This window comes from Nerophis lumbriciformis, linkage group LG37 (genome assembly GCF_033978685.3).
Source record: "Nerophis lumbriciformis linkage group LG37, RoL_Nlum_v2.1, whole genome shotgun sequence".
Classification (NCBI taxonomy): Eukaryota; Metazoa; Chordata; class Actinopteri; order Syngnathiformes; family Syngnathidae; genus Nerophis; species Nerophis lumbriciformis.
Window position 1 is genome coordinate 730,383 of NC_084584.2, and position 13,618 is coordinate 744,000.

The 13,618-nt window shown below is 41.4% G+C and overlaps 1 protein-coding gene across 2 annotated transcripts; it reads left to right on the plus strand.

The window, feature by feature from the left end:
* Positions 1-820: 820 nt before the first annotated feature.
* Positions 821-3,847, plus strand: LOC133577505 (histone H3-like centromeric protein A). Of its 2 annotated transcripts, none has more exons than XM_061931404.2 (5): positions 821-929; positions 3,179-3,281; positions 3,350-3,462; positions 3,523-3,597; positions 3,677-3,847. In XM_061931404.2, the coding sequence occupies exons 2-5, from the start codon at positions 3,188-3,190 to the stop codon at positions 3,803-3,805; spliced, it is 411 nt and encodes a 136-aa protein (XP_061787388.1). In that variant the 5' UTR covers positions 821-929; positions 3,179-3,187; the 3' UTR covers positions 3,806-3,847. The 2 variants fall into 2 exon arrangements, with proteins under 2 accessions (XP_061787388.1, XP_061787389.1); XM_061931405.2 differs by lacking the exon at positions 821-929 and adding an exon at positions 941-1,140.
* Positions 3,848-13,618: the final 9,771 nt, after the last annotated feature.

A 13,618-nucleotide genomic window follows, 5' to 3' on the forward strand; every position in this document is an offset into this window, starting at 1 on the left:
TATTTATATATATATATATATAAACATATTTATATATGTATGTATATATGTGTATATAAATTTATTATATATATAATATATATATAAATATTATATATATTTTTTATATATACACAATATATATAAAACATATATACACATACATGGAACAGAAGGTGCACACCTTTTTGTAGCACTGCTAATTAGAGCTGCCCACCTGGCAGGTGCTGCTGATGCGTTCACGGGAGTGCTGCTTGTGGGATTTTGCAACTACACCGTTACATAGAAGCAGTAACTTAACACATAGTAACTCTACTTTAATGATAAAGTATTGGTAATAAATGATGTACATTGATGGCCAACAGTCATGAGATTGAGCTTCTTCCTGCTCCTTTGCGGACACATTCCTTTTGGGGCTTTTTTAAACTTGTTTTTATGACATCAGTAATGTTGTGTTCCAATTCATCTGGATGTAAAATGTTGTATGTGGTGTTTGAAATAAATAATAACAAATTCAACGTTTGACTCGGTCAGTGCAATTGAAACAAAACAAAATGAGACCTCCAGGCAACTTCAACCCTAAACTAACACCCTCCCCGGATTGTTTATAAACAATCAAATGTAGTCACTTTTTCTTATGCCTTCTGATCTCTATTTGTGAAGGTAACCATGGCAACATGCACTCATCAATATTCACACTCATTTACGTCTTTATTGGGTTTGATTTTTTTTTTTACTTTGAATCGACAAGACTTGTTTTCGTGTGCTTTCCCGCCCCTTCGGACGATCCCGGTGACTTTTTCAAGCGCGTAGGAATTCTTGGTCCCGCCCACCTAGCTGCCACTGATTGGCTGATGCGGGTGACGCTGATTGGCTGAGCGCGCAGAGGTTAGTTTGAATCTGCTGTGCCGTCCTTTTCCTCGCCTCGGCCGCGCGGCTCTTTTTACCTGGTAAACTCATTTTTTCCCCTCTTTTGCTCACATGTACCAGAAAAAGCGACTTGGTTTAGCGGCTCGGCTCACATTCCCCGCAGGAGATAGGTGGAAGTAGGAGAAATGACTAAACAGCTCGTAGCCGCGCAGTGACGTCACAGGTTGTCGATGTACTTTTGTTTACAAGCAAAGATGGCGGATTTCTAATCCGACTTTTGGGAGAAGGAAAGTAAGGATTTACTTTGATGGATTGATTGAAACTTTTATTAGTAGATAGCACAGTACTAGTGATGGGTCCGGCAACACCGATGCATCGGCGCATGCGTCGAGCTCATAGAGCGAAACCCTGTGTCGGTGCGCGTACCGCTTTTAGAAAGTCACGTGACCCATCATGAGCTGTTTTGGTCACGTGACCGATACGCCAACTGTGTCGCCTCCTCTGTGCCCTGTGAGCGGCTCTTTTCTACAGCCGGAGAAATAATAACTAAGAAGAGAAATCGTCTAAAATGTAATACGTCGGAAAAACTGTTTTTTTTTTTTTTTAATAAAAATGTGTAAAAAAATCAAATTAAAACAATTCCCAGTCCACAATCATCCACAACACGTTCTCTTAGATTTCCATGTTATGATACATGTTCACATTATTTATTGACTGTATCTAAAAAAGATACAAATATATTTTTATTTAAATGAAGATATGAAATAATCCTAAATGACTTGGTTTATATTATTGTATATACTAGGGCAGGGGTCACCAACGCGGTGCCCGCGGTCATCAGGTAGCCCGTAAGGACCAGATCAGTCTGTTCTAAAAATAGCTCAAAGAGCAGCACTTACCAGTGAGCTGCCTTTATTTTTTAAATTTCATTTATTTACTAGCAAGCTGGTCTCGCTTTGCTCGACATTTTTAATTCTAAAAGAGACAAAACTCAAATAGAATTTGAAAGTCCAAGAAAATATTTGAAAGACTTGGTCTTCACTTGGAATAAGCGGTAGAAAATGGATGGATGGATGGGTCTTCACTTGTTTAAATACATTCATTTGTTTTTTTACTTTGCTTCTTATTACTTTTCGAAATACAATTTTAGAGAAAAAAATACGACCTTAAAAATGATTTTAGGATTTTTAAACAAATATACCTTTTTACCTTTTAAATTTCTTCCTCTTCTTTCCTGACAATTTAAATCAATGTTCAAGTATTTTTTTTATTGTAAAGAATAATAAATATTTTAGCTTCTGGTTTTTCGACGAAGAATATTTGTGAAATATTTCTTCAAACTTACTATGATTAAAATTCAAAAAAAATATTCTGGCAAATCTAGAAAATCTGTAGAATCAAATTTAAATCTTATTTCAAAGTATTTTGAATTTCTTTTAAAATTTTTGTTCTGGAAAATCTAGAAGAAATACTGATTTGTCTTTGTTAGAAATATAGCTTGGTCCAATTTGTTAAATATTCTAACAAAGTGCAGATTGGATTTTAACCGATTTAAAACATGTCATCAAAATTCTAAAATGTATCTTAATCAGGAAAAATGACTAATGATGTTCCATAAATTCTTTTTTTAATTTTTTCAAAAAGATTCAAATTAGCTAGTTTTTCTCTTCTTTTTGTCGGTTGAATTTTGAATTTTAAATTTTTATTTTTATTTTTTTCGTGTTTTCTCCTCTTTTAAATCGTTCAATTAAGTGTTTTTTTCATCATTTATTCTCTACAAAAAACCTTCCGTAAAAGGAAAAAAAAATGTACGACGGAATGACAGACAGAAATACCCTTTTTTTTTAATATATATAAATGTATTTATTTAGCTATTCTTGTTTAACTCACACTTACGTGTAACTTACAAATGACAATATATTTATTTATTTAAGTGTGTATCAAACTGGTAGCCCTTCGAATTAATCAGTACCCAAGAAGTAGTTTTTGGTTCCAAAAAGGTTGGTGACCCCTGTACTAGGGCATCAAATCAGTGTCAGTTGAGTCGGTCCATAGGTTGCCTGTAGGGATTTTTAATGTCCAGCAGATGTCAGTATTTAGTCACACAGTATCGACACAGTATCAATACAGTTTTGCAATGTGTCGAAACGCTTCATGACGCCTCATCAACCCATCACTACACAGTACAGTACAATTGACCACTAAATGGTAACACCCCAATAAGTTGTTCAACTTGTTTAAGTCGGGGGTCCACGTTCATCAATTCATGGTATGACGTCATTGTCCTGGAGAAGCCTATAAATGATCACGTGACTTCTTCCTTCCCCAGCTTCCGGCCATGCGTCGTGACGACTCCTCCTCCAGCCGCAGGAAAGGCCCCGCCCCGAAGCGTCGGCCGCCGCACACCTCCGCGCCACACCCCGTGAGGCCAGGTAAGCCGCCGCCGCCACAGCCAGGACGCCATCTTGACTTTGCCGGGTCCAACAAAGGCGTCTTTCAGGAAAGTCTCCGAAGAAGCGAAGGTTCCGTCCGGGTACCAAGGCCCTGATGGAGATCAGGAAGTACCAGAAGAGCACCGACCTTCTCCTGAGGAAGGCGCCCTTTGCCCGCCTGGTGAGGCTCCGCCCCCGTTGTCCTGTGAGCTGATGTGTAAACAAGCCCCACCCCCCCCAGGTGCATGAGGTGTGCCAGACGTTCGGCAGAGGGTCCTTCAGGTGGCAGGTGTTGGCCCTGCTGGCCCTGCAGGAGGTAAGTCCCAGGTCAGGGGGTGAGGTAAGTCCCAGGTCAGGAGGTGTGAGGACTTTGCTGAGCGGGCGTTTGTGCGCAGGCGGCCGAGGCCTTCCTGGTCATGTTGTTCTCCGACGCCAACCTCTGCACCATCCACGCCAAGAGGGTCACCTTGTTCGACCGCGACATGCAGCTCGCCCGCAGGATCCGAGGATCGGATCATCTTTAGGCCCCACAGGGCTTCTTTCTGAATAAAAGTCTTGCAGTCTAATTTTAGGACAATCACTTCCTCCAATCAGGTCATGTGACCTGCACTCCAGGGGGCGTGTTTCACTCCTTAAAATACACAATTAGAACGTGTGTAAATAATATATTACTTATACATTGAAACAATCCATATAATATTCAAACATAATATATTACATTTTACAATAACGTTAAAAAATAATGCATATAATAAATACTACATATATGAATAATAATAAATAATTTGAACACATATTCATTTTACAGTCTACATCGAATAATAAATATTACATATAATTAAAGCTGCAAGCAGCATTGGTCGGGCCCGCGTATTTGGCAGGTGCTAGTCCTAAGTGTCCCAATACTTTTGTCTACTTTTAGTCCGAAGTGTCCCAAGACTTTTGTCTAGTGTACCTACCTTGTCTGCATTGTGTGGGCACGTTGGTGCATCCTGCTTTTGAGCAGCCATCTTAAAAAAACAGCAGCGCAGGAGCATCAGTGCAGCGGGTCTTTGAAGGGTCATAAAATCAAAACCGGAGCAGGTATTAAAAAGCTGTTCTATACTTTTATACACAAGGGTTCAATCTCTCCTGTGTTAGTTTGAAGCCTAAACGACAAACGCGCTCAGAGGAGATAGATTTTGAAGGAAGGTGACCGGTTTTTACAAAAATGTTGTTTTGAAGGGGGAATAGCAAACTTCCTGTTGATTTTTGCTGGGGGTTGTCAATTTATGAAATGTAGGTCTAAGTGAGACCTACATAGAGGTTTTTGTTTCATGTCTCTCCGACTTTCCCAGTGGGAGTTGCAGGCAGTTTTGTCATTTTTTTCTTCCGAGGAGCAGTTTTTTCTGCGTTTTATTCAAAAATTGCTCTAGAGCGCAATTTTTAAATTTGGGGTTAGGTTTTTTCATTAGGTCGCAATTTTTGCCAGTCGTTATGTGTGCGTTCAGTTTGGTGAGTTTTGAAGCATGTTAAGGGGGTCAAATTACAGCTCAAAGAGGCAAAAGTGACTGTTTTTAGTACTTTTTTGTCTTGAAGGGGGAATTGCCAACTTCCTGTTGATTTTTTCCCGAGAATATACTATTATGAAATCTAGGTCTAAGTCACACCTACCGTATTTTCCACACCATAAGGCGCCCTGGGTTATAAGCCGCGCCTTCAATGAACGGCATATTTCAAAACTTTGTCCACCTATAAGCCGCCCCGTGTTATAAGCCGCATCTAACTGCGCTAAAGGAATGTCAAAAAAACAGTCAAATAGGTCAGTCAAACTTTAATAATATATTAAAAACCAGCGTGATGTGGGCGCGCATGGAGTCGTATATCAACATGGACGGAGCTGCGTGAAAAAAGCCACCCGGCCTCTTCGCGTAAACTTAAACTTACCTTAACCACTCGCTCATCTTTTCTTCATCCATCCATCCCTTCGAGTTAGCTTTTATGATGACGCCGGCTGGAAAGGTCTCTTTTGGCAAGGTCTTCCTTTTGAATATCACCATGGGTGGAAGTTTCTGGCCATTAGTATGGCAAGCTAGAACCACAGTGAAGGATGACTTCTCATTCCCTGTGGTGCGAATATTCACCGTACGTGCTCCCGTTGTATCCACAGTGCGGTTCACAGGAATATCAAAAGTCAGTGGAACCTCGTCCATCTTGATAATGTTCTCTGGCCGGATCTTTTTTTCAGCTATCTTGTTTTTACAATATGCACGGAAAGTAGCCAGCTTTTCTTGAAAGTCTTTAGGCAGTTGCTGTGAAATAGTAGTCCGTGTGTGGATGGAGAGATTGCGTCTTTTCATGAACCGGATCCCTGTCGCTTAGTAGGAGCCATTTTGTGGTCTTTACAGATGTAAACACACAAAGGAAATGAAACGTAATATCCGCGCGCTTCTTCTTCTTCTACGGGGGCGGGTGGTTGCTTACAGTAGAAGAAGAAGCGCTTCCTCTTTTACGGGGAAAAAAGATGGCGGCTGTTTACCGTAGTTGCGAGACCGAAACTTTATGAAAATGAATCTTAATATTAATCCATATATAAAGCGCACCGGGTTATAAGCCGCACTGTCAGCTTTTGAGTAAATTTGTGGTTTTTAGGTGCGGCTAATAGTGCGGAAAATACGGTACATAAAGGTTTTTGTTTCATGTCTCTCCGACCTTCCTAGTGGGAGTTACAGGCAGTCTAGTTTTTTTCTTCGTAGAGGGCGCTAGAGCGCAATTTTGAGTTTTGAGGTTTGGTTTTTTGATAAAAAGTTTTGCCTTATATTACTGATGTGTGTGTACAATTTGGTGAGTTTTGAAGTATGTTAAGGGGGTCAAATTACAGCGCAAAGTTGCGGAAGAATAATAATAATAATAAAGAATAAAACGTTACAAATTCAATAGGTCCTTATGTCCCATTGCATAAGGACTCCCTTTGGGAGAACTTTGAACATGTCACGAGGGAGGTGCTGGACATTGAGTCCGAATGGACCATGTTCCGCGCCTCTATTGTGGAGGCGGCTGATTGGAGCTGTGGCCGCAAGGTAGTTGGTGCTTGTCGTGGCGGTAATCCTAGAACCCGTTGGTGGACACCGGCGGTGAGGGATGCCGTCAAGCTGAAGAAGGAGTCCTATCGGGTTCTTTTGGCTCATAGGACTCCTGAAGCAGTGGACAAGTACCGACAGGCCAAGCGGTGTGCGGCTTCAGCGGTCGCGGAGGCAAAAACTCGGACATGGGAGGAGTTCGGTGAGGCCATGGAAAACGACTTCCGGACGGCTTCGAAGCAATTCTGGACCACCATCCGCCGCCTCAGGAAGGGGAAGCAGTGCAGTGTCAACACCGTGTATGGCGAGGATGGTGTTCTGCTGACCTCGACTGCGGATGTTGTGGATCGGTGGAGGGAATACTTCGAAGACCTCCTCAATCCCACCAACACGTCTTCCTATGAGGAAGCAGTGCCTGGGGAGTCTGTGGTGGGTTCTCCTATTTCCGGGGCTGAGGTTGCTGAGGTAGTTAAAAAGCTCCTCGGTGGCAAGGCCCCGGGGGTGGATGAGATCCGCCCGGAGTTCCTTAAGGCTCTGGATGCTGTGGGGCTGTCTTGGTTGACAAGACTCTGCAGCATCGCGTGGACATCGGGGGCGGTGCCACTGGATTGGCAGACCGGGGTGGTGGTTCCTCTCTTTAAGAAGGGGAACCGGAGGGTGTGTTCTAACAATCGTGGGATCACACTCCTCAGCCTTCCCGGTAAGGTCTATTCAGGTGTACTGGAGAGGAGGCTACGCCGGATAGTCGAACCTCGGATTCAGGAGGAACAGTGTGGTTTTCGTCCTGGTCGTGGAACTGTGGACCAGCTCTATACTCTGGGCAGGGTCCTTGAGGGTGCATGGGAGTTTGCCCAACCAGTCTACATGTGTTTTGTGGACTTGGAGAAGGCATTCGACCGTGTCCCTCGGGAAGTCCTGTGGGGAGTGCTCAGAGAGTACGGGGTATCGGACTGTCTGATTGTGGCAGTCCGCTCCCTGTATGATCAGTGCCAGAGCTTGGTCCTCATTGCCGGTAGTAAGTCGGACACGTTTCCAGTGAGGGTTGGACTCCGCCAAGGCTGCCCTTTGTCACCCATTCTGTTCTGAACTTTTATGGACAGAATTTCTAGGCGCAGTCAAGGCGTTGAGGGGATCTGGTTTGGTGGCTGCAGGATTAGGTCTCTGCTTTTTGCAGATGATGTGGTCCTGATGGCTTCGTCTGGCCAGGATCTTCAGCTCTCACTGGATCGGTTCGCAGCCGAGTGTGAAGCGACTGGGATGAGAATCAGCACCTCCAAGTCCGAGTCCATGGTTCTCGCCCGGAAAAGGGTGGAGTGCCATCTCCGGGTTGGGGAGGAGATCTTGCCCCAAGTGGAGGAGTTCAAGTACCTCGGAGTCTTGTTCACGAGTGAGGGAAGAGTGGATCGTGAGATCGACAGGCGGATCGGTGCGGCGTCTTCAGTAATGCGGACGCTGTATCGATCCGTTGTGGTGAAGAAGGAGCTGAGCCGGAAGGCAAAGCTCTCAATTTACCGGTCGATCTACGTTCCCATCCTCACCTATGGTCATGAGCTTTGGGTTATGACCGAAAGGACAAGATCACGGGTACAAGCGGCCGAAATGAGTTTCCTCCGCCGGGTGGCGGGGCTCTCCCTTAGAGATAGGGTGAGAAGCTCTGTCATCCGGGGGGAGCTCAAAGTAAAGCCGCTGCTCCTCCACATGGAGAGGAGCCAGATGAGGTGGTTCGGGCATCTGGTCAGGATGCCACCCAAATGCCTCCCTAGGGAGGTGTTTAGGGCACGTCCGACCGGTAGGAGGCCGCGGGGAAGACCCAGGACACGTTGGGAAGACTATGTCTCCCGGCTGGCCTGGGAACGCCTCGGGATCCCCCGGGAGGAGGCCGCGGGGAAGACCCAGGACACGTTGGGAAGACTATGTCTCCCGGCTGGCCTGGGAACGCCTCGGGATCCCCCGGGAGGAGCTGGACCAAGTGGCTGGGGAAAGGGAAGTCTGGGCTTCCCTGCTTAGGCTGCTGCCCCCGCGACCCGACCTCGGATAAGTGGAAGAAGATGGATGGATGGATGGATAATAATACAAAAAAATGTGTAAATTAGTAAAAAAAAAACGAATACATGTAATTATAAAAAATGCATATTGTAGTAAACAATTACATGTAATAAAATGTACATTAGATGTGGATTTTATGATTAAAAAAATACATATAATGTATGCATTTTACAATAGTCAAAAATGTATATGAAATGCAGTTTACATGATAAAAATAATACATTTTTATAGTGAAACAAATATTATATAAATTATATATCACATAAACATTTTACATACAATAGTAAAAAATAATATGATATAATGAAAAATGAGACTTTACATATAATAAACAATGTAATATGTCTGTATTTTACAATAATAATTAAAGATACATGTAATAATAAAACATATTTGATTATAATAGACATAGATGTAACAAAATATTGTATTACATCTGTATTTTACAACAATTAAAAAGATACACGTAATAAGACATCACATGGTGTGTGGAAAGGGGGCGGAGCCAAGGCGGATGCATGTGTTTGGGCCCTCAGATGGTGTGTGAGAAAAGGGGGCGGAGCCAAGGAGGATGACCTTAGTGATGATCTGGGAAGAAGTTTCCAGGAGACAAGCATCTTAACGAGCGCATGCTTCCTGCTGGGCAATTAGGTGCGGCTAATCAACGAGACAAGTGCTTTCTGGGACGCCCCCGAATGTTGTCGTGCGTCAGTCCCGCTCGCCGACTAATGACTGACGCCCACCTGTGACCTTACGGGACGGAGGACTCCTTTTAAAAAGGTCAACTCCAACTTTGCGCCGCAGAACATCAAAGTCGCTCCACGGTACGTTCTCTCTCTCTTTTTATATATACATATATATATATATATACACACACACACACACATATGTGCGTAGATATACACATTTATGTATATTTTTTTCTATATTTCTGTCATATTTGTATGTTTTTCTTTTTGTTTACGTTTTATATTTCTGTGTTTTATGATTTTCTACGACTTTTAAGTTTTATATTTCTGTTTTTCTTTGTCTTTTTTTCTGTGGCTTACTGTTTGTTTGTGTGTGTATAACTCATATTTCTGTCTTTTTACAGTATCTGTCAGAAATACATAAACATTTGATAAATAAAAGCAGAAAGAAACATAAATATGACAGATACTGTAAAAAGACAGAAATATGAGTATTATATATATATATGTATGTATATAATTTAATATATTTGTTTTGATGTATTTCTATATCTTTCTATTTGGTTTTATTTGTCCTATGTTTATGTATTTCTCTATGTGTGGATCTATTTTTTGCATTTCTGTGTTTTGATGTATTTCTATACAGTACATATGGAAAGTATTCACATGTTATGTTACATCAAAAATGGAATCATTTCATTTTGTCCTCAAAATTCCCCATCATGACAAGGGTCTCTGAAGAGTTTTTTTGCAAATGTATAAAGTAAGGAGTCACATAAGTGTTGACAGTCTTTGCCCTGAAGATGAAAGGTGATCTCAGGCACTTCCTGTTCCAACTGATCCTCCTTGAGGTGTTCCTGCAGCTTCAGTGGAGTCCACAATTCAGTGGGTTGGACATGATTGTATCCAAGGTCCCACCTGGCAGAGCACAAGCCAAGAAGGAAGTCCCAGGAATTGTCTGTAGACCTCCGAGACAGGATGAATCCAGACACAAAGTGTAGAGAAAAGCTGAAGGTCCCAATGAGCAGAGAGGTCTCCGTCATCTGTACATGGATCCATACTTTGGACTCTTCTAGAACTGAGTGATTGGACCCTAGACCATGGTCACGCTGTCACCCTAACCCCCACAGTGAAGCATGGTGGTGGCAGCATCATGGCGTGGGCATGCAGGGACTGTTGGACTGGTCGGGATAGAGGGAAAGATGAGTGCAGCAATGTACAGAGACATCCAAGCTGATGCAGCTTGAGAGGTGCTGGAAAGAGAGAAAGTGCCCAAAGATAGGCGTGCCAAGTTTGTGGCATCGTGAATGAACGAATTGCTGCCAAAGATGCATCAACTGAGTATTGATCAGAGGCGCTCAATACTTACAGGACCTGTGAAGTGAAAACCATTTCAGGTGAAGCTCATGGAGAGAATGCCGAGAGTGTGCAAAGCAGTAATCAGAGCAAAAGGGTGGCTATTTTGAAGAAAGTAGAATATAAAACAAGCCGCCAAAGACATGCACCTGGGGATAGGCCCCTCCCACCTCCAAAGACATGCACCTGGGGATAGGCCCCTCCCACCTCCAAAGACATGCACCTGGGGATAGGCCCCTCCCACCTCCAAAGACATACACCTGGGGATAGGCCCCTCCCACCTCCAAAGACATACACCTGGGGATAGGCCCCTCCCACCTCCAAAGGGGGATAGGTTGATTGTCAACACTAAATGGTCCCTAGTGTGTGAATGTGAGTGTGAATGTTGGCCCTGCGATGAGGTGGCGACTTGTCCAGGGTGTACCCCGCCTTCCGCCCGATTGTAGCTGAATAGTTTCATTTTTTAATATTGCTGTTTACATAACATGTGGAAAACTGTGACAACTTTCCACATGTACTGTACACCTTTCTTACTGTAAATATCCATCCATCTTCTTCCGCTTATCCGAGGTCGGGTCGCGGGGGCAGCAGCCTAAGCAGAGAAGCCCAGACTTCCCTCTCCCCAGCCACTTCGTCCAGCTCCTGCTTGATGTGTGGGGGAGCAGGGTTGGGATGGGGGCGGGGTTTGGTGGTAGGGGGGGGGTGTATAATGTAGCCCGGAAGAGTCAGGGCTGCATGGGATTCTGGGTATTTGTTCTGTTGTGTTTATGTTGTGTTAAGGTGCAGATGTTCTCCCAAAATGTGTTTGTCATTCTTGTTTGGTTTTGGTTCAAAGTGTGGCGCATTATTAGTAAGAGTGTTAAAGTTGTTTTATATGGCCACCGTCAGTGTAACCTGTATGGCTGTTGACCAAGTATGCCTTGCTGTCACTTATGTGTGCAAGCTGAAGATGGATATAACAAGAGGCTGAGCTGGCACGCTGCTTATACAGATTGTAGAGGGCGCTAAATGCTGTATCATCATGGCACGCCCTTATTATTATTGTTAGGGTGAAAATCGGAGGATTTTAATCCCGGGTGTTTTCTGCGAGAGGCACTGAAATCCGGAAGTCTCCCGGGAGGGTCGGCAAGTCTGCAGCTGAGCCGCATCAGAGCGATCAAAGACCTCTGCCCTAGGGACACACAAACTCCTCTTTATAGAGGAGACTGTAAATATTATTATTATTATTATTATTATATGTTTCTTTTATTATTATTATATGTTTGTGTTGTTGTGTTCACATATGTGATATTTGTGTATGTTTGTGTTGTTTACATATGTGATATTTGTGTATGTTTGTGTTGTTTACATATGTGATATTTGTGTATGTTTGTGTTGTTTACATATGTGATATTTGTGTATGTTTGTGTTGTTTACATATGTGATATTTGTGTATGTTTGAGTTGTTGTTTACATATGTGATATTTGTGTATGTTTGTGTTGTTGTGTTCACATATGTGATATTTGTGTATGTTTGTGTTGTTTACATATGTGATATTTGTGTATGTTTGTGTTGTGTTCACATATGTGATATTTGTGTATGTTTGTGTTGTTTACATATGTGATATTTGTGTATGTTTGAGTTGTTGTTTACATATGTGATATTTGTGTATGTTTGTGTTGTTTACATATGTGATATTTGTGTATGTTTGTGTTGTTTACATATGTGATATTTGTGTATGTTTGTGTTGTTTACATATGTGATATTTGTGTATGTTTGAGTTGTTGTTTACATATGTGATATTTGTGTATGTTTGTGTTGTTGTGTTCACATATGTGATATTTGTGTATGTTTGTGTTGTTTACATATGTGATATTTGTGTATGTTTGTGTTGTGTTCACATATGTGATATTTGTGTATGTTTGTCTTGTTTACATATGTGATATTTGTGTATGTTTGTGTTGTGTTCACATATGTGATAATTGTGTATGTTTGTGTTGTTGTTTACATATGTGATATTTGTGTATGTTTGAGTTGTTGTTTACATATGTGATATTTGTGTATGTTTGTGTTGTGTTCACATATGTGATAATTGTGTATGTTTGTCTTGTTTACATATGTGATATTTGTGTATGTTTGTGTTGTTTACATATGTGATATTTGTGTATGTTTGTGTTGTTGTTTACCAATGTGATATTTGTGTATGTTTGAGTTGTTGTTTACATATGTGATATTTGTGTATGTTTGTGTTGTTTACATATGTGATATTTGTGTATGTTTGTGTTGTTGTTTACCAATGTGATATTTGTGTATGTTTGAGTTGTTGTTTACATATGTGATATTTGTGTATGTTTGTGTTGTTGTGTTTACATGTGTGATATTTGTGTTGTTGTTTACATATGTGATATTTGTGTATGTTTGTGTTGTTGTGTTTGCATATGTGATGTTTGTGTTGTTGTTCACATATGTGATATTTGTGTATGTTTGTGTTGTTGTGTTTACATGTGTGATATTTGTGTTGTTGTTTACATATGTGATATTTGTGTATGTTTGTCTTGTTGTGTTTACATGTGTGATATTTGTGTTGTTTACATATGTGATATTTGTGTATGTTTGTGTTGTTGTGTTTACATGTGTGATATTTGTGTATGTTTGTGTGGTTGTGTTTACATGTGTGATATTTGTGTTGTTGTCTACCAATGTGATATTTGTGTATGTTTGTGTGGTTGTGTTCACATATGTGATAATTGTGTATGTTTGTGTTGTTTACATATGTGATATTTGTGTATGTTTGTGTTGTTGTTTACATATGTGATATTTGTGTATGTTTGAGTTGTTGTTTACATATGTGATATTTGTGTATGTTTGTGTTGTTTACATATGTGATATTTGTGTATGTTTGTGTTGTTGTTTACAAATGTGATATTTGTGTATGTTTGTGTTGTTGTGTTTGCATATGTGATGTTTGTGTTGTTGTCCACATATGTGATATTTGTGTTGTTGTGTTTGCATATGTGATGTTTTTGTTGTTGTTTACATATGTGATATTTGTGTATGTTTGTGTTGATGTGTTTACATGTGTGATATTTGTGTATGTTTGTGTGGTTATGTTTACATGTGTGATATTTGTGTTGTTGTTTACCAATGTGATATTTGTGTATGTTTGTGTTGTTGTGTTTACATGTGTGATATTTGTGTATGTTTGTG